At 46.0% G+C, this 19,611-nt stretch overlaps 1 protein-coding gene across 1 annotated transcript in view; it reads left to right on the top strand.

Moving 5' to 3' along the window:
* LOC122372836 overlaps nucleotides 1–18,904 on the top strand; it is a 20,246-nt gene extending 1,342 nt beyond the window's left edge. Inside the window, exons 3-7 of the mRNA XM_043350439.1 lie at nucleotides 7,086–7,146; nucleotides 11,907–11,978; nucleotides 12,599–12,735; nucleotides 13,570–13,684; nucleotides 18,082–18,904. Coding sequence (XP_043206374.1) covers nucleotides 7,086–7,146; nucleotides 11,907–11,978; nucleotides 12,599–12,735; nucleotides 13,570–13,684; nucleotides 18,082–18,157 — 461 coding nt within the window. The 3' untranslated portion in view covers nucleotides 18,158–18,904. The remainder of the gene's footprint in view (nucleotides 1–7,085; nucleotides 7,147–11,906; nucleotides 11,979–12,598; nucleotides 12,736–13,569; nucleotides 13,685–18,081) is intronic.
* Nucleotides 18,905–19,611: the final 707 nt, after the last annotated feature.

Below are 19,611 nucleotides of genomic sequence, written 5' to 3'. Positions count from 1 at the left end.
ATACAGAAACGATTGTATATATTCTATATATGGAAACGTTTCTAGTGAACCCACCGATTTTCATAAACATGAGCTGTTTTGCGCTACCGGCCCTGAAAGACGCGGCTTTGGCCACGGAAAAACAGTCTCGGTGGCCATCAATCCTTACCGGAGATTGATCGCCCGAGCTGCATGCGGGTTAGGAGCAGGGCTGGGAAACATCCTCGGTGTGTCACCATTGGGAGTTGGAGGCCAACAATTTGTCACCATGGGTTTGTCACCAATTCCACGCCTTCAAGCGCTAAAATACGAACAATTCAAGATTTTATGACGATTCTAGAACTTCAGCTGACATTGATTGCACAATTAGGTCACCAATGCGCAGCATCTCATATGTATGAAAAATTTCAAACACAATGACTCTTTAATGTCTCACGGATGCAGATTTAATGTTCGCTAGAATGTTCATGTTACTCACACAAAAAAGCGCATCGCAGCATCTGCAACGTATACAACTGACCAATATTTACGGTGCACGCCTCCATGGGCGTTTCCAATCGAAACACCGAAACCGAAAGTATCCGGGCGATGAAAGGGTGTCGGCTACTGTTTGAAGCCGACGTAGTGAAATAGGTGAAATAAACGAGAGAAAAGCAGCTTTAAGGGCGCTCGTAATTATATTTCAAGTTTCACAACTCTTGAGGAGAGTGAATCTCGTCAACAAATCTTGAAGTACAGCATTGCATAATGGCAATTTCCGCAATTATTATAGGTACACCATGATGTAATGAATGCGAAATCCCTGCTTCATATGAGCCAAAGGAAGCTTCATAAAGGAGCTTCATATAACCAAAGGAACACTACAACCCATCACCAAAGGACCAAACCAAAGGAACACTTCAAAGGAGCTTCATATAACCAAAGGAACACTACAACCCATCAATTTAGGAAGCAATATGCCTCAAGAGAACATCATACGAAAGTGCAGAAAAGGACAATAATATCACTTTTTGTTAAGCTGGATTGCCCCTATTGATTCTGTTCATCATTCCGGCCTGTCCCCACCAGACTGGAAAACACCCTTGCAATACGCCGGACGCCCGTGAGGCCCTCATGCGCTGAAATTCGGCGCAAGGGATTTTGCGCATAAGTTTCTGCACGATTTGCGCCGAAAGTTGGGTGCCTATTTGTGCCAAAAATAAGCCACTTATATTTAAAGCACGTGTGCACATCTACCGACTAAGGCTATATCAACCAGACAGAGCGTCCCGGAGCCTTGAACGCTCTCCCATGTTTGAACGTCTGAATCAACTAGTTGATCCAATACCACAACACGTGTAGCGCACTGTATCGTGCCGTGGAACAAGGTTCAGGCCAGAAGATTCAGGGCCACAAAAATCGGCGGAGCGGTGTGTTCGAGGCTGGCATGGGCGCCAGCGAGGGCTGGGCAGCGGAGCAGCACGTGCTCCAGCACATCAGCCTTCTCGGCACTCGGCGCAAAACGCGACGGGCACCGCTTGTCCGGGCACTGCTGGCACGCCGCAGAGGGGAGACAGCCGATTCGGTGCACTTACTGAAGCGAGCGGGACCAGTAAGTGCCCAGGGCCCGCCCTCATCAGGTGCACCGAAACGGCATCCTCACGGTCGGTGTCCTCCCGATCCTCTCCGGGGATGGGGAGTGGCAGCGTGCTAGCTAGAAGTGACTTGAATGGTAACTCGGACCAGTTGTCGCACCATTTGACGCGAGGCCGCACAATGAACCACCCGGGTCAGCGAGCGGGCGTCCGAGGGCAGGGCGGCCCCTGGTTTCGCCAGGTCGTCAGCGCTCTCATTTCCCTCGATCCCGCAGTAGGCAGAAACTTGGGCAGGAACCCACTGCAGGATTACTTCACGACCCTCGGCGATGTTCAACAAGGTCTCCCATACCTATCTCAGCGCCGAGGATGGAGGCCTCACCTGGGCGGCCGCTCCTCCACTGAGCACTCAGGGCGGCGGAGCGAGAGTGTCCGCCGCCGGAACAAAATAGCGTGTCGTGATTATGATGGAGGGGATGTATTGTTGTCATGGTTCAGAAGCCTTCAATCAGATGTGGTTGAACGAATTTTACCTTGATCGGAGTTTTTTTCAGGGTTTTGTAGTGGGTTTGGTGAAGATCGTGATAATGTTGATGTGGTTGATGCAATCAGTCACCTTTTAGTTTTGACAATATCGGTTGACCCGCGAGTTGCTGGGGGGGGGGCGTTAACCCTCGCCCTGGCAGGGCATTTTTCATAACACGGCCTGGCAGGGGGGGGGGGGTCGATGCGACCCCCCTCGCGATTGACACCTATGGCACCTAGAAACACCAAATTTGGTAGGTAGGTGGGCCCCCTGGGGTTCTCACCCCTGTGCAAATTTGGTTGCTCTAGGTTAATATTTAGGGGGGTTTTGGGGGGGGGGTATAAATGTAAAAATTTCGCTAAAAACAGGTCAAAAGTTTTTCGCTTATAACTTTTGATCTAATCAAGATAGAGCAAAAAGAAAAGCACCAGTGAACTCAGCACGTCAAGGCGCGTCGAATGATATACTTTTTAGCTTGCTTAAGTGTACTTAAAATTTTTTTTTCTGAAATTTTAAGTAAACTTAAATTAATAAATTAAGTTCAAGTTGATCAAATTGCATCATATCGCATATCATTCGATTCGGCTGATCACTAGGAACACAATGATACCATTTTTAAGCTCTAGCGTCATTAGGTGCCAAGTTATTGGCAAAAACGTCATTTGACATCAGTTGACCTCATTTGACCTGACCCATGGATAAGTACACCAAACAAAGAAGCACCAAGTGACCTGCTGATAAGTACTGTGGTTTCAAAGCACAAAAGTGATAGAAAGAAGCGGATATCTCCAGTATTTATCGAATTTAGTATTTTCCCATAGGCTTAACCCGCGACCGCCTGGGGGGGGGGGGTCGGATCCGACCCCCCCCCCCCTCCGTTTTTCTTAAATAACTCATGAACCGCTTTCGCTATCTACTTGAAACTTGGCATACCTTCTGTCCCATCAATTTGACGTCTCCTGTGCAATTTTTAAGAAAAAATTCCAGAAATTTTTGAGATATATCGATTTTAGTGATGTAACTACATGGCGTTTTTAGTCAAAAAGTGGTAAATGTTTAAAAAATCGCCAAAAATCAGGGTTTAAAGCAAATTGCAAATTAAGGACATGAAAAGACGCAGCTCAACGAGTTCTTTAAAATGGCTATCTCGGATTTTCCATAAAATGCGTTTTTCACCCCTAAAAATTCAAAAAACTATATTTTTTGGAAAACAGCTAATAAAATCCAAAATTTTGGGAATTTCCAAAAAACCGGAATATATGTTGTAGAGCTCTATTAGAACATTAGATGCCCCAAATTTCAACTTTCTATCTTGATTTTTGACCCCCAAATTGTAAAAAATAGCTCCAACATGCATAGGGCATGGTGACGTCATAAGCATTTTCGTGAATTAGAGGCACTTCTGAACATTGCATGTGAAAACAAATGGCACCACTAGATTCCTGGGACAAAGCTCGTCTAGAAAAGTGCATTTTTATGTCAAAAATAAAAAGTTGAAAAATTGACTTTTTTCTTAGCCCTCGTTTAGTTATGTATGGTATAAACGATTTTTTATGCTTTCAATGCACACTTATCACCAGCACAGTGACTTGGGGTCACATATAACCATTATAATCGGATTCGACGTGAAAAATAAGTCATAAAACATGTGTCACACGCCCATGTAGCAGAAATTGAAAACCGTGACCTTTCGTGACCTGACCTGACCTTGACCCGTACTTCGTATGACCCCTATACGTACATGGTACCTTCACTAGGCCTTTGAGGTCATTTTTGGTGAGTTTCGAGCAGCAGCTATCGATTCCGCTGTCTGTAAGCCTAATCATGCAAAACCCCTGAATTTGACCTTTGACCTGACCTTGACCCGAAAGTTGACCTCAATCTTAAAATCTTAAGAGTGCTTTGGGAAGGTCTCGTAGAGACCTTTCGAACGCCGCCTCGCGGGGCTCGATACGACCATTGGTTCTCGAGATAACAGGGGGGGGGGGTCGGATCCGACCCCCCCCCAGGCTGTCGTGGGTACGGAAATAGCCCAGGCGGTGCCGGGTTAACATTACGACGTAATGACCTCTAACTGACCTCAGGTCAGTGACCTCAAAAACCCGAACTATATGTTATACAACTCGGTGAACGTAGCACATCCTGAAAGTTTGAAGGAAATCGGTCCAAAACTGTGAGTTGGACAGGTGCAAAAAGAAAATTGAAATTTGACCATGACCTTGTACCGGTTTTTCTGACCTGGTGACCTGACCCAAGATCACCCGGACCTGAAATTTTCAGGTCATATGCAAAAAAGTTGCCCCATAGGCTGTGCCAAATTTGGCGGCGCTGCGCGCTGCCGTTTTTACGCTATCTTCGAAAAACCTTAGGGGGGTCGCATCGACCCCCCCCCCTGCCAGGGCGAGGGTTAAACGCCCCACTTTTTTCGCCGGGTCATAGCATAAAAACGGCGCGCCGCAGGCGCGCCAAATTTTGGGTACCTGTAGGGAATTGGTTGAAGTTTATTGTAACAAAGGTTCAAAAAAATCGGTCAGAAAATTTTTGAGATATCAAGGTTTTAGTGACGTCATGATTTCTGAGTTTTCGACCAAAAACGGCACATGTTAAAAAAAAAATCATATAAAATCACAGAATAGACATACAGACATGCCGTAAACGCCATTAGACTGCCAATACCATGATCAATCAAATGGCTATCTTCGATTATTGATTATCGTTCCGCATTTTTCCATAATCTTGAGCTGAATCTTGGCAATTTCTCGTGACTACTTAACGACCATGATACATGCATTTCTTAAGTTGAACTTTTTGAGCCAAACACGTACACATATGATAAAATGAATGTCACCATCGTGTTCTACGCCCCAAATTACATATAAAACATGTGTCACAGGCTGCGAATATCAGTTTTGATTTTCGGGGATATGTGCCTACTCGGTTGACCTGACCTTGACCTTGACCTATGCTTGACTGACCCCTACATGGAGCTGACACTCTTGTAGGCCTTATATGATGGATTGTGCACCCTTTTGACAGAGTTTATGACGAGAGGCGCCCATTGCGAAGTCCTGAAGTCCATGCTACTGAAAGCCCGATTTCAGGTGTTTGACCTGACCTTGACCCGACCTGTGACCTCAAAATTCAACTTTAAAGTACTCATCTGAAGCGTCTCGTCGCGCTCTTTCGTTTGCCGCCTCGGTTGTTTCGCTGCGCCTATTGGTTCTCGAGTTATCGGCTGGGGGCGTTTAACGCCCCCCCCCCCAGCAAACGGTGGGTGGCGAAATACCCCAGCAACTGCCGGGTTAAGAAAATATTCGTTTCATCTTGATTAAAAATAAAAAAGGTGCACACATTTCTGTTAAGCTAAAAAAATGTGGGGACATTATCACCGCTTCATTTGTATTCGGGTCGGCTGTGCCCGTTGATGTTAAGCCAAATGCAAAAACTAAAGCCAAACTGCTAAGGATCGACGCGAATCGGTTTGCTAGTTTTTCGACAGTAGACTGGGGCCAAAGCAATGAAAAGGGAAGTAGCTTCAATAGCTCTGAAATGCATATTGGCTGAAACTTGTTGGTTCTTTAACATATTTTCATTTTGAAACGAAAGCTTGCACTCATATTGAAATGCATCGTTATTTGGTTTATGCAGTGGTATTTGAAACATGCATCTATTCAGCAATTTATTATCAAACTTTATTATGCAAAGCAAACTGTTTCCTTTGATGTGATATTGTAAACAGCTTTACAAACTTTAACAAGCAATGAAATTGCATATAACAGGCTTATGAATATTTAACTTGTAAATAACATCCCTGGCATTAAGTAAGGAGTCAGTAACTCGCTTTTTATTCTTGGTAAAACATTTGTAATGCTTTACAACACGTTTCAAAGTTTACCACACAAGAACCATAAACTAAAGTTGCATTCTAACGTAAGGTCGTTTGAAACATATGTCTTACAAAGTACGTAACAACACATAGTTTGCACGCCAGTAAAACAGGCACGGTTATTCCAATTTTAATGATTAAATTTTCCAAAATCCCTTCTTTGAAATCCCAGATGTCAAGGTCGTATCATCCAGATGCAGTCTGCTCTGGCTCACGGAGAAGAAGTCGAGTCAGTATGTCTCAGGCGGATATATTTTCTCCCTCATTTTATTAGAAACAGCTCGTCAGCGCTGGTAGTCTCAGACATACATAGCATCGCTGGAAATTCAGAACACGACTGCGTCCAATGTTTTGCATAGATTGGGCCATAGATGAAGCCAGAAAAACAGCTCCTCAGCGTTTTAAAATGCATTGCCTAAACCACCGTTTTATGGATAGTAAGACAAGGATAGTCATTGAGACATGCTTATGATCTTTTTCTATGCAGATCCATTTTGTAACCACTAAAAGGTGCAAGTGTAAGCAATACATTAAACGTTTTGAAATAAAAGACGAGTCACTACCTGAAAGCTAAGCATATCTTGAATATGTCAAACGACTTTACAGAGTACATTCCTTGACTCATAAAACGCACAATTATTTATGTTTCCGGCAGATACTAAATATTGATTCCACTTTCCCAACAGGAAAATGCATTGTATTGGGTGGTTTGATTGAATCAGTCCATAGTACCTTCTTTTACTACCTGATTATTGCCTCTAATGATCAAAGCACTGAATGATGAATAATCTAAAATGGATCAAAACCAGAGGCCAGTTTTACCAACAGAAAAATAGTCGGCTCCCGGTATTTTTATTTCAGAAATTCTCCCTCAACCTCAACTAATAGCGTGAAAAGGGAAACGGCTGAAGTGAAAACATAAGTCACTCTGTCTGACATTAATATTCACATCAGTGGACTTTTCTTCGTCTAGATGGCGAAATTCAGGGACGACTTTAGTCAAAAACTCCAGCAGCCAGCGATTTTTTCCTGTTGATGGAACTCGCCACTGATATCTTTTTGAAATTTGATGTGATTGTCACGATGATTTATTGGTATTTTTTACGGCTTTCCTTTTCAGTTCTGCTTGGTGTTGGTGTCGACATGGCTTACAACCACCGGTGGGCCGCCATTGCTACACTGTGAGTATGAAAAGTACTGTCCCTTATCAGAGTGGGAGAGAGGAAAATTATGTTTATCTTATATCTTATGGCGTTGATATGCGTTACTGTAATAACAGCAAATGCGAATTTGAATGGTGAGCAGTATCGGGATAATTAGCTGACAAACAACGTCTTAGAAAACGCTGCAATTGGAGCAATTTTACTTGAAGCAAAATGTATGCGATTCACTGCTTTCCCGTCTATAACACGTTTAGCTGTCTCTTTCCAAATACTCGAATATATTTGTGTTAGTTCGTCACCTGTCAAACAATCAGCGCGGCTCGGTGTCTCACCGATCACCATTTCTCACCATGTCTCAGTGTTTGTATGTATGTATGTATGTATTGCTTATCTTTGGAGAAACCACACAGGCACTTACACTCCAGCGTCAAGCACAATCAAAGTAAGTTAAAATATGAAGCGAGCAGATAGCCACACTGACATACCTATCGGGATCATTTGGACGCCAAACAACTGCGTATGCTTCGCTTGAACTTGGCCGCCCTCGACTGCCTCACATCCGGTGGCAGGCGGTTCCAAGTCGCAATGGCTCGGTGAGGGAACGACATTTTTGTGCACTGCAGACGACACCTAGGGATTTGTAGCATAGTATCATCAGCGGTGGAGCGCGTCGGTCTCAGCGATACCTGTGACCGAGTCTCAACGAGTGCCCTCAGCTGCCGAGATGCGTCCCTCTGCCGCATTACATGATAGATTCGCTGCACATCGCGCAGATCGATCATCGCGTCGAACGTAGGCCAGCCTAGCTCCATTCGGGCTTCCGTGACGCGGTCAAATTTACGGAGCCCTGTGACAGTTCTGACTGCGAAATTTAACACCTTCTCGATCCGTTTCCTGAGAGTCTTTGATTTGGGGGCCCAAACAGGAAGACAGTACATGAGTGTGGGGAACACCAGCGCCTGAATCAACTTTTTGGTTGTCTCCAGAGGTAAATTCAATTTCCGAATAGAAACAATAGCACCACTACACTTCTGTGCCACTGAGCTAACCTGTTTTTCCCAGTTTAAGTGACAGTCGAATTGGACACCTAAGATCTTGATGCTTTCAGAGTGTTGAAGTGACACACCATCAAAGTTCACTACTAAATCTGATACGCTTGCGGTGTTTGCTGGGGTTCCAGCCAGCAGGAACTCGGTCTTGGTGGGATTTACTTTGAGCCCGTTACAGCGAAACCACCGAGACAGTTGAACTAAGTCGGACTCTATGTGACGTTTGAGCTGCGTCACATCATCAGGTCCAGCACAATGCACTAGCTGGCTGTCGTCCGCATAACTAGATAGCCAGCCGAACTGAATATGGCCACAAGGTCATTCATGAACAGGTTGAACATGGTGAAACCCAAAGTTCCGCCTTGGACCACACCAAACGGCACCTCCTCGATGCTGGTTCCCCCCTTCACGGTCTGGGTCCGATTCGCGAAATAGCTCCCCAGCCAATGGGTCGATATCCCATACCATCCTAGCTTGGACATCAGTGCACCACGCTGGACACAATCGAACGCCTTACTGAGGTCCAGTGACGTCACCGATGTGACCATGCCACGATCGGTGTTGTGAGCTATACGGCTGGCTAGACAGAGCGCAGCATCCTCCGTCGAGTGGGCAGGGCGATAGGCGAACTGGGTAGGAATGTTGTTACTATTTAGATAGCTCAAAATTTGCAAATTTACAATCTTCTCGGCTAGTTTTGAGATTACATTTAGAACACTGACTGGCCGAAAGTTGGCTGGCAACGTTTTGTCTCCTGACTTATAGATCGGAACCACCGTGGCATGTTTCCATAGAGAGGGCACGACACCGGTTGAAAGCGAGTGGTTAATGACATGTAGCACAATAGGACCCACTACTTCGAAACACTCGCGTAAAAGCTGCACAGTTACACCGTCGCTTCCGGCCGCTCTACTGCTACTCAGTCGCCGCAAGGCAGAGCTCAACTCCGGCAGTGTCACGACGTGCACACGGAAAGCTGAGCTACACACAATCGGTGGCCGTGGACGCACTGGCTCAAATCCAGTCGCTCTTAGCTCCTCAGCCACGCGGGAACCGACACGAGCGAAGAACGTGTTGAAGTCGTCTGGGCGAATCTCGCTAGCTGCCTGATCATCGGTAGCTCCCGCCCTGAGTGCGAACTTTCGCAAGTTGTTCCACGTCTCCTTAGGGTTGCCGGATCGAGATGGCATCGTGAAAAAGTCTCGACGAGCCAGGGCCAGCTGATGCTTGAACTCAGCATGCAGGCGCTTGTATTCCCGCTCGGAGTCTTCGTCGTGACGCCGGTCACGCTGACGCCTGGCGGCGTCCCTCTGTGCCTGTAGTTCCAGCAAACTGTCGTTAGAGGTCAGCCATGGGCAGCCTTGGTGGCGGAATCGCACGGTCTTGAGCGGACAGTGCTGGTCAATGTACGCATTCCACACAGTCAGGAAAGCGTCGTATTTGGTATCAGCACATGTCGCTCGGTACACCGGCTCCCAGTTCGCCATTAGAAGGTCCAATCGCAACCCGTCATAGTCCACGTTACGGAGCGACCTGACGGTGGCCGTGCGCGGTGGTCGCCGAGCTCGCGGTAGAGGCGCGTCCAGCATCACCAGGTCGTGGTCGCTGACGTGCGCCGGTATCACCGACGCGCACCGCTGGAGGCCGGCAGTGTCTGGGATGATGTGGTCGATAGCGGTTCCGGGGCCGGACGCTCCCGGGCGAGTTGGCTTGTCGATGAGTTGATGAAGATTCAGGTCACTGAGCATACGCAAGTAGCTTACTACACCAGGCTTGCTGCTGCAGCAAACATCAAAGTTCACATCTCCGAGTAAGAATAATGGTCCCTTTCTCACCATCATTAGTTCGAGCTGCCTTCTGATTTCATCAACGTCACTGGACACCGCGCCGTCCGGCGGCCGATATACGGTCCCGACCGACGCCGACCGACCCCGCGACGCCACACCCAGCCAGAGGAGCTCGACTCGGCCGTCACCGGGCGGCGATACGTCCAGCTCGCACGCGCCGATGTCGCTTCTCACCAGCACGACAATGCCGCCGCCTCGCACCTGTGTGCGGCCCCGTCGCGGCACGGCACGGTCGCGTCGGTACACACGGTACCCCGGGAACAGTAGGAGGCCGTCGCTGATGTCCGACGACAAGAATGTCTCCGTCAGACACAGGATGTCGAGATTATGGCTGTTGAGCATTAGGCGGATCTCGTCTTGTTTCTCACTGTGTCTCGCCATAGTTCAGTGTCTGTCTGTGTCTGACTGTGTCTGACTGTGTACTGTGTCTCGCCATAGTGCAATGCCTCACTATGTCTGAGTGTGTCTTAAAATGTCTCAATCTGTCTCATCATGTCTCAACATGTCAATTCACGTCTCGCCACAGATCAGTGTCGCAAAATGTCTCACAAAGTCTCACCATGTCTCACAATATCTCATCATATCTTGCCATAGATCAGTGTCACAAAAACTCCCATTAACCCTCGCCGGACCTATTGGTTTTCTAATTTCTACATACGCGCCGGCCGAGGGGGGGGGGGCGGGTACGACCCCCCCCCTCGCCGTTTCGCCCCTGGTGGAGCTAGCGCGTCGCGGAAAAAACGAGCGTGTGCGCCGTTACGAGACGCAGAGATTGGTACCCGATTTTAAGGTCCTAGGTCAACCGGTGACCTCTGAGGTCAGGTCAAGTGCCCCAGGGTACGGTTCAGTTTTTGGTGAATAACTTCGCAAAAAACGGCCGCAGAGCCGCGATTTTGGCAGCATCATGTTCGCCTCGCTCAGGCGCGTCGAATGATATACTTTTTGTCCGGGTCAGGTCAACTTGGGGTGTTGACCTCAGGTCAAGGTCAGGTCAGCACTCCCAGGTCACGAAGTTGGTCGAAAGGGGTCATGTCGCATATCATTCGATTCGGCAGGGCTTCCCGAGTCCATTGGTGGCTTTCCCGACTCGCTAGCTCAATTTGATCAAGAGTTATTGACGAAAAACTAATATGACCTTGATGACGTCATAAATGACGTCACGCAAGGTTAACATTGCAAAAGTGACGCATCTAACCTTGCCGGGAGTGCATCAAATCACGATTCTGTGTGCTTGAGATAGTTGGAGATCGTTCCCGGCGCCAGAATAGCAGTTTTAATTTTTCCCCATTGACTTATAATGGTGAGGTCACGAAAATGACCTGACCTCATATGACCTTTAGGAAAAATCCGAGATATACAAGTTGTGAGACTCATAATGGATACTAGATCCTGCAAGTTTCATTTCCCTGTGACATCTCCTCTGGCAGTGAGGGCGTTGCAAAGTTGCGACATCTGAAGACCGTGCAGAGGTTCACTTATGACGTCATAGGTCAGTGACCTGACCTGACCCAAAAATGCGGTTGGTGTCAAAAGATGCGGCTTGGATCAAAGGTCAGGTATGCCAAGTTTCAGCTCTCTATCGCCAGCGTGTTCGGAGCTATCGCGAAAAAACCCTATGGGGGGGGGGCGGCACCCGCCCCCCCCCCTCGGCCGGCGAGGGTTCTAAGTCTCGTTATGCCTCATCTTGTCTCGCCATAGTTCAGTGTCACAAAAAGTCTCACTTTGTCTTAGTGACTTGTCTTAGAGACTTAGTGAGACCAAGGAGACATAATAATGTCTCACTGTGTCTCACTATGTCTCACCATGTCTCACTATGTCTCACTGTGTGTCACCATGTCTCACCATGTCTCACTATGTCTCATACTGTCTCACCATGTTCCAGAGGCTCATTTGTCGTCGTCTGCGCCCTGGAGGTCACCTCGGTACCGGAGGCCTGCTTTCACGCCAGGCTGAGGTAACAGCGACTGACTCAAATGATCTTTTGACGTGGTATTCCATATCATTCCAAAGATATTTACATTCGCCTGAACACCTGCCATAAACGCAATGGAATACGAAATAATCTTATGAAATAATATGTTATCTACAACGTTTCCAGCATTATTGACAGCGATTGTTGTCTCAAAGCGAGCCTAATATAATCAGCCTGACACTGGAGGGCGCAATTTCACTTCCAGCGATATTAATTTCTCATTTATGATAGTAACTAGATAAACCACGTCCATCAATGTCCGATAAACGTCTGATCATGGGGTTTCCACGACATATTTACAACGATTGAAAGTCAGGCTGAGAGTCGGAAACGAATACAATATCCGTTCGATTGGAAATATCTCTCACTGCAATCTCTCTCTCTCTCTCTCTCTCTCTCTCTCTCTCTCTCTCTCTCTCTCTCTCTCTCTCTCTCTCTCTCTCTCTCTCTCTCTCTCTCTCTCTCTCTCTCTCTCTCTCTCTCTCTCTCTCTCTCTCTCTCTCTCTCTCTCTCGCTCTCTCTCTCTCTCTCTCTCGCTCTCTCTCTCTCTCTCTCTCTCTCTCTCTCTCTCACTCTCTCTCTCTAACTCCTCTCTCCCTCAGCTGGTCGTCCCCCGCCCCTCTACCCTGGTCTCTTCTCGCCACTCTGCGGGACGGAACGAGGGCCATCCTCTACTCTCTCCTCGCTCTACTTGTACTGATGACGTCACAGCACCGGATGTGGCTCACGGCAATGGCAGGTGAGACGAGGAAAAACACGGGAAAATGGGGAAAAACGAGGGAAAATGGGGAAAACACGGGAATATGAAAAATCACGGGAAATGGGGAAAACGAGGGAAAAAGGGGTGGGGAAATGTATCCAGTGCTTGGCTTGGTGAAATGTGTGTGAACTACGACATACATATTTCAATTTTGCTGACAGTAGCATATTTATTGTATGACTTTGTTATGCGTATAGATATGCGTGTTATAGAAAATGTGTAAAAACGCTAGTAAAGCTGAAATTATTGTGCAAACGGAAAATACAAGCTACACCATGGCAGACAAATATGGATAATCTCACAGAGCAGCATTTTTGCAATTTACATGCTATTTGAAAAATGTTCCACTTACAGAGGAAGGCCGGAAAATGTAAATTCGTACCAACTCACCTCACCTTACGGCATGCCTACCTATTGATAGTGCCTATTGACAGTGTCTCCTATTCCTACCATCATTTCGGCTATGAAATGGTCTCGCTACGGCTAAACCAAAAGAGTCTAACATACACAAAGTCTATTGACAAGAACTATTGTATCACTACTGCGTTACTACATATAGACTACTGTATCACTGAAATAGAGAAGTCTATGCTCTGTAGTAGTTTCTGATATGGAGTACTCTCTGATATGGAGTACTCTCTGCAGTGGAGTACTCTCTGATATGGAACAGTCTCTGATATGTAGTAGTAGTCTCTGATATATAGTAGTATCTGATATGGAGGGGTAGTCTCTGATATAGAGTAGGCTCTGCTATGAAGCAGTCTCTGATATGGAGTAGTCTCTGCTATTGACACCCCTCCCCCCCCCCTCCAGGTGCCCTGCTGTTCATCTGTGCCGCTGAACAGGTCCTCTTGGCCTATCTGGAATGGAGAGGATCCCGACGGAGAGACCGAACGTGTCTCCTGGAGGGAGACGACTTCGAAGAGCGGTACGTGTGTGTTTTCAACAAATATACGAGATCGGTAAGGATAACGCTGAAACAGGAACGATGAAAAATAATGCTGGTATCGGAATATGCTGCAATAAGACTGATTTAAAGATGCTGAGATAGTATAGCTATAATAAGTCTATTAACCCGCGAGTTGCTGGGGGGGGGGGGCGTTAACCCGCGACCGCCTGAGGGGGGGTCGGATCCGACCCCCCCTCCGTTTTTCTTGAATAACTCATGAACCACTTTCGCTATCTACTTGAAACTTGACATATCTTCTTCCCCATCAATTTGACGCCTCCTGTGCAATTTTTAAGAAACAATTTTTAAAAATTTTTGAGATATATCGATTTTAGTGATGTAACTACATGGCGTTTTTAGTCAAAAAGTGGTAAATGTTTAAAAAATCGCCAAAAATCAGGGTTTGAAGCAAATGGCAAATTAAGGACATCAAAAGACACAGCTCAACGAGTTCTTTAAAATGGCTATCTCGGATTTTCCATAAAATGCGTTTTTCACCCCTAAAAATTCAAAAAACTATATTTTTTGGAAAACAGCTAATAAAATCCAAAATTTTGGGAATTTCCAAAAAACCGGAATATATGTTGTAGAACTCTATTTGAACATTAGATGCCCAAAATTTCAACTTTCTATCTTGATTTTTGACCCCCAAATTGTAAAAAATAGCTCCAACATGCATAGGGCATGGTGACGTCATAAGCATTTTCGTGAATTAGAGGCACTTCTGAACATCGCATGTGAAAACAAATGGCACCACTAGATTCCTGGGACAAAGCTCGTCTAGAAAAGTGCATTTTTGTGTCAAAAATAAAAAGTTGAAAAATTGACCTTTTTTTCTTAGCCCTCGTTTAGTTATGTATAGTATAAACGATTTTTTATGCTTTCAATGCACACTTATCACCAGCACAGTGACTTGGGGTCACATATAACCATTACCTACCATCGGATTCGGCTTGAAAAATAAGCCATAAAACATGTGTCGCACGCCCATGTAGCAGAAATTGAAAACCGTGACCTTTCGTGACCTGACCTGACCTTGACCTGTACCTAGTATGACCCCTATACGCACATGGTACCTTCACTAGGCCTTTGAGGTCATTTTTGGTGAGTTTCGAGCAGCAGCTATCGATTCCGCTGTCCGTAAGCCGATTCATGCAAAACCCCTGAATTTGACCTTTGACCTGACCTTGACCCGAAAGTTGACCTCAATCTTAAAATCTTTAGAGTGCTTTGGGAAGGTCTCGTAGAGACCTTTCGAACGCCGCCTCGCGGGGCTCGATACGACCATTGGTTCTCGAGATAACAGGGGGGGGGGTCGGATCCGACCCCCCCCCCCAGGCTGTCGTGGGTACGGAAATAGCCCAGGCGGTGCCGGGTTAAACGCCCCCACTTTTTTCGTCGGGCCATAGCATAAAAACGGCACGCCGCAGGCACGCCAAATTTTGAGTACCTGTAGGAAATTGATTGAAGTGTATTGTGACAAAGTTTCAAAAACATCGGTCGGGAAATTTTTGAGATATCGAGGTTTTAGTGACGTCATGATTTCTGAGTTTTCGGCCAAAAACGGCATATGTTCAAAAAATCATATAAAATCACAGAATAGACATACAGACATGCCGTAAACGCCATTAGACTGCCAATACCATGAACAATCAAATGGCTATCTTCGATTATTGATTATCGTTCCGCATTTTCCAAAATCTTGAACTGATTCTTGGCAATTTCTCGTGACTACTTCACGACCATGATACATGCATTTCTTAAATTGAACTTTTTGAGCCAAACACGTACACATATGATAAAATGAATGTCACCATCGTGTTCTACGCCCCAAATTACCCATCAAACATGTGTCACAGGCTGCGAATATCAGTTTTGATTTTCGGGGATATGTGCTTAACCGGTTGACCTGACCTTGACCCTGACCTATGCTTTACTGACCCCTAGGGGAAGTTGGGGCAATGCCGGGGTTGGGGCAAAGCCGAAATTCGAGATATTTCGAAAACCGTACGACATGGATGACACCTGTCAGTGATGCTCTGAAGCTTAAGTGACTACCAATTATCGCATGTTTGTTACCAGTTGTCATTCGGAATACTTCGGCTGTGAGGGCGCCAAGAGCGTTTTCAAGGTACGTTTCCTTTGTACTACATGCGTCTTCGAAGCTGCATTTCCTACTCATTATGCTACCGTTTGTCTGGCCAATTCGGTCAAGTAATCTTCAGCACGTCTTTGCATAAGTGTGCTGCCTATTTGAAATTTATACAGCACGTTGAAAAGTTATGGGCCTGCAAATGAAAGTATGGCTGGCTGGGGTAATGCCGAAAACGTGCATTTACGCGTGTTAAAGCATGCTACGTGAACTTTACCGAACTTTAACTTTACCGTAGAATAGCAACGCGTATTTTTAGTCACACAAATTACACTTTTAACCGACACAACAGCCTGTTACCATAAGGAATGATTTACCTGGCCTTTTCTTATTATATCACACAATTATAACTTCCAGTGTGCACCAAGCGTCCTCAAGCTCTTAAAACGCGTGTCAGCTTTGACGAATTCTGGATAAAATTTGAGATAAAATAGCAAAACATCAATTTCGGCATTCCCGTAGATCATTTCTCCCATTTTCGGCTTTCCCCGCAGTCCGGGGCAACGCCGAAAAAGTCACTTCTTTGATATTTTTAGTTTGTGCGCTTAACGGTATGCGAATTCATCAAATGCGCCTGGTATGTTTGAAAGGCAAAAGACTGGCCTCTCGAATGCCGCCAACAAGAATAGCTTATGTTGTCTACCTTGCGTGCTACGGGCGTCAGAAAAAAAGTATTCGGCGTTCCCCCAACTTCCCCTACATGGAGCTGACACTCTTGTAGGCCTTATATGATGGATGTTGCACCGTTTTGACAGAGTTTATGACGAGAGGCGCCCATTGCGAAGTCCTGAAGTCCATGCTACTGAAAGCCCGATTTCAGGTGTTTAACCTGACCTTGACCCGACCTGTGACCTCAAAATTCAACTCTAAAGTACTCATCTGAAGCGTCTCGTAGCGTTCTTTCGTTTGCCGCCTCGTGCGTTTCGCTGCGCCTATTGGTTCTCGAGTTATCGGCTGGGGGCGTTTAACGCCCCCCCCCCCAGCAAACGGTGGGTGGCGAAATACCCCAGCAACTGCCGGGTTAACACGCGCAGTGGAAGGGTTGCGAGTACTACGCCCAGTGGAAGGGGGGGGGCGGATGTCGCCCCCCCTAAGATCTCAGCTCCCACTGGAGCTAGAAAGACGAAATTTGGAGGGTAGGTGGGGGCCGTGGGGAACTCTGTTGTGTGTGAATTTCATGACCCTAGGTCAATATCTTCAAGGTCAAATGAGGTCAAATGTGGTCAAATCTGCCATATTAGCGACTTTTTTGCGTTTACACGCCGATAACTCAAAAAATTACCGGCCGATTTTCTTTTTTCTTTCACTATACGAAAGAACAAACAATTGTGAGTATGTATGGTGAATTTCTAGATAATCCAACAATAAATATGGCAGTTAGAAGCCTGCTAAGTGTAAGATGTCGCCGGCTGAAGCGGGATCGGCCGACGCGGGAAACGCGGCAATCACAATTTTGTGTTTACACACTCATAACTCAAATTATTACCGGCCGATTTTCAAAGTTCTTTGACCATATGATTGCCTGTACATTTCTCAGTCTTCTCACCGAATTTGACGCGAAGCTAATGTAATCAGCGGTAAGGAGCGCGATGTAAAGAAGGAACCGTCCCGCCCCGGCACAGTCTACAATTCAGGCGGCGCGTAACGGCTAGCGCCGGCCGCCGCGCCGCCGCGCCGCCGCGCGGCGGCAGGATGTTTGACTTTAGACCGCTATTACTAGAAAAGTTGTGAACCGATTTTCTTATTTCTTGCACGAGAAGATCCGCAATTCAATTCTGGGCAGGTAGCCGAAATTTCACATTAATATTATGTTTGCGACGCGAGTTATTGGCGAAAAACAGGAGGGGTGGGCGAAATCCGCCCCCCCCCCCTTCCACTGCGCGTGTTAAAGGGATTAATACAATTCAAAGCCAAAATAAGATTGAATAAGTGTTTAGGACAAGAGCTGAATGTTATAGTGCTGATGATATCATCTGGCCCTGAGAAGCACGAAATTGAAATAAAACTGGTGAATAGGACGAGTTTGAGGGCGTAAAAAGTAAGAATTGCCAATACAATAATCGCGTCCGTTTCCACAGAAAGTGAGCTCCAATATCGGAAGCTTATCAATTAGCGTCATGCGCTATAACAAGGTCACTATCATTTTGAACCCTCTGATTTCTCATCTTCTTCTCATCTCTTATCTTCTGATATCTGATTTTGATCTCCCTTTCTGTTTCGGCAGGAACAGTGAGTCGCCTGATCCAACCAGAGACGCCACGGCCGGAATAGTGCGCCAGACTCAGCCGGAACAAATATGACGTCATTGATAAACAGTAGAAAATATGATGACGTCAATGATAGTCAGGGACAGGACTTGGTGTCATCAATTGTTGACGTCAACAATAATTAAGTATAATGTGATGATGTCAAGAAAACTCTAGTCGTGGGCATCAATAGGTAGTCCCGAGCATTTTTTTTATGATGTCACAGAACAATAGCCCGAGACAGATTTTATGACGTCTCAAAAAGTCATGGGAAAATATGATGCGTCACAAAAAACTAAAAGCGACTCTGATGAAGCCATTAGGAATCATATACAATATACATTAACAAATATATTATGTTTTCTTTTACAATAGTTTGAGACATGTAGCATTGTTATATTGGCGCAAGAGAAGGAAATCAGCAGTTATCGCTGAAGGAATGCAAGTACCCGGTGCTTTGAAGAACCCACGTAAATCAAACGTACCTATTGATCAAGCACGATGTGTCGTACGCAAGGATTCAGAGGGGCATGGGCGTTGTTCCGACTCCGACTCCCATCTCGACTCTGACTCCGAACAGGCATCGCAGTTGCTGCGAGCAGCCTTGTGACTGTGCTTTAGTAAAAAAGAGCATGTATAGGAGTAGGAGAATATTGTCTATTAGATTTCGCATTACCTAACAAACTGGTTAGATCGTACTCGCTACTAAGTCGCTAAGTGTCAGAATGAACGGCAGTATTGCAATGATGAATTGCAAAATAGTATCTACGCCACGTTGAATGTGCTATCGAGGCTAGTCAGGTATGTGCAGTCCACAGCAGAAGTAATGTGCGGTTTCAGTCATGGGTATGTTCTGCTTCTGAAGCTTAGGAACGATTAACCAGACTATAATGAAACTTTGAATGTAGCTTATATGTATCGTCACCCTTGCAGCTGCAACTTTAGCTATTGACATCTTCTTTTCGATCACTCCGCATTAAACAATCGCCAGTCAAAGCCAACCGTTGAGATTGGTAAAACCCTACATTACTTTAGCGGTGGGCTGTACGTCACTCATGCTAACAATGCAAGAACTACGAGTATCTCTGTTGTTTTTCTGTTTGTATGTGCGTGTGCTCTATATGTGGATATGTGTGTTTGAGGAGTGTGGCAACAAATACACTTTGGAATAGGGAGCCGTTTTTCGTGGTCATAGCATTTTCGTTTACCTGAAGGTCATGAAAATGATGATTGCTTTGGCAAGTTATCCATAGTTACCTAGGACAACTTTTACCGTCGCACTTGTTAGGAAATTCAGATGGAACTCCTCTATTTTTCCGCGAATAACTCGCATAAAAGCGGCAGATTGCGACCGAAAGTTTTAGTACCCTTGAGTTGATCACTTTCACAGCTGCTTTGAAAATGTCATGACCCTGACCAAATGACCTTTGACCTGTGACTCCTTTTCCGAGACCATGTTTGGCCAGAATCACGATTCGACGTATGTCGGCTCGCATTAGCCGCGCGTT

The sequence above is a fragment of the Amphibalanus amphitrite genome, unplaced genomic scaffold (genome assembly GCF_019059575.1).
Source record: "Amphibalanus amphitrite isolate SeventyFive unplaced genomic scaffold, NRLGWU_Aamphi_draft 001406F_arrow, whole genome shotgun sequence".
In the NCBI taxonomy this organism is placed as follows: domain Eukaryota; kingdom Metazoa; phylum Arthropoda; class Thecostraca; order Balanomorpha; family Balanidae; genus Amphibalanus; species Amphibalanus amphitrite.
This window is presented reverse-complemented; position numbering and strand designations above follow the sequence as displayed.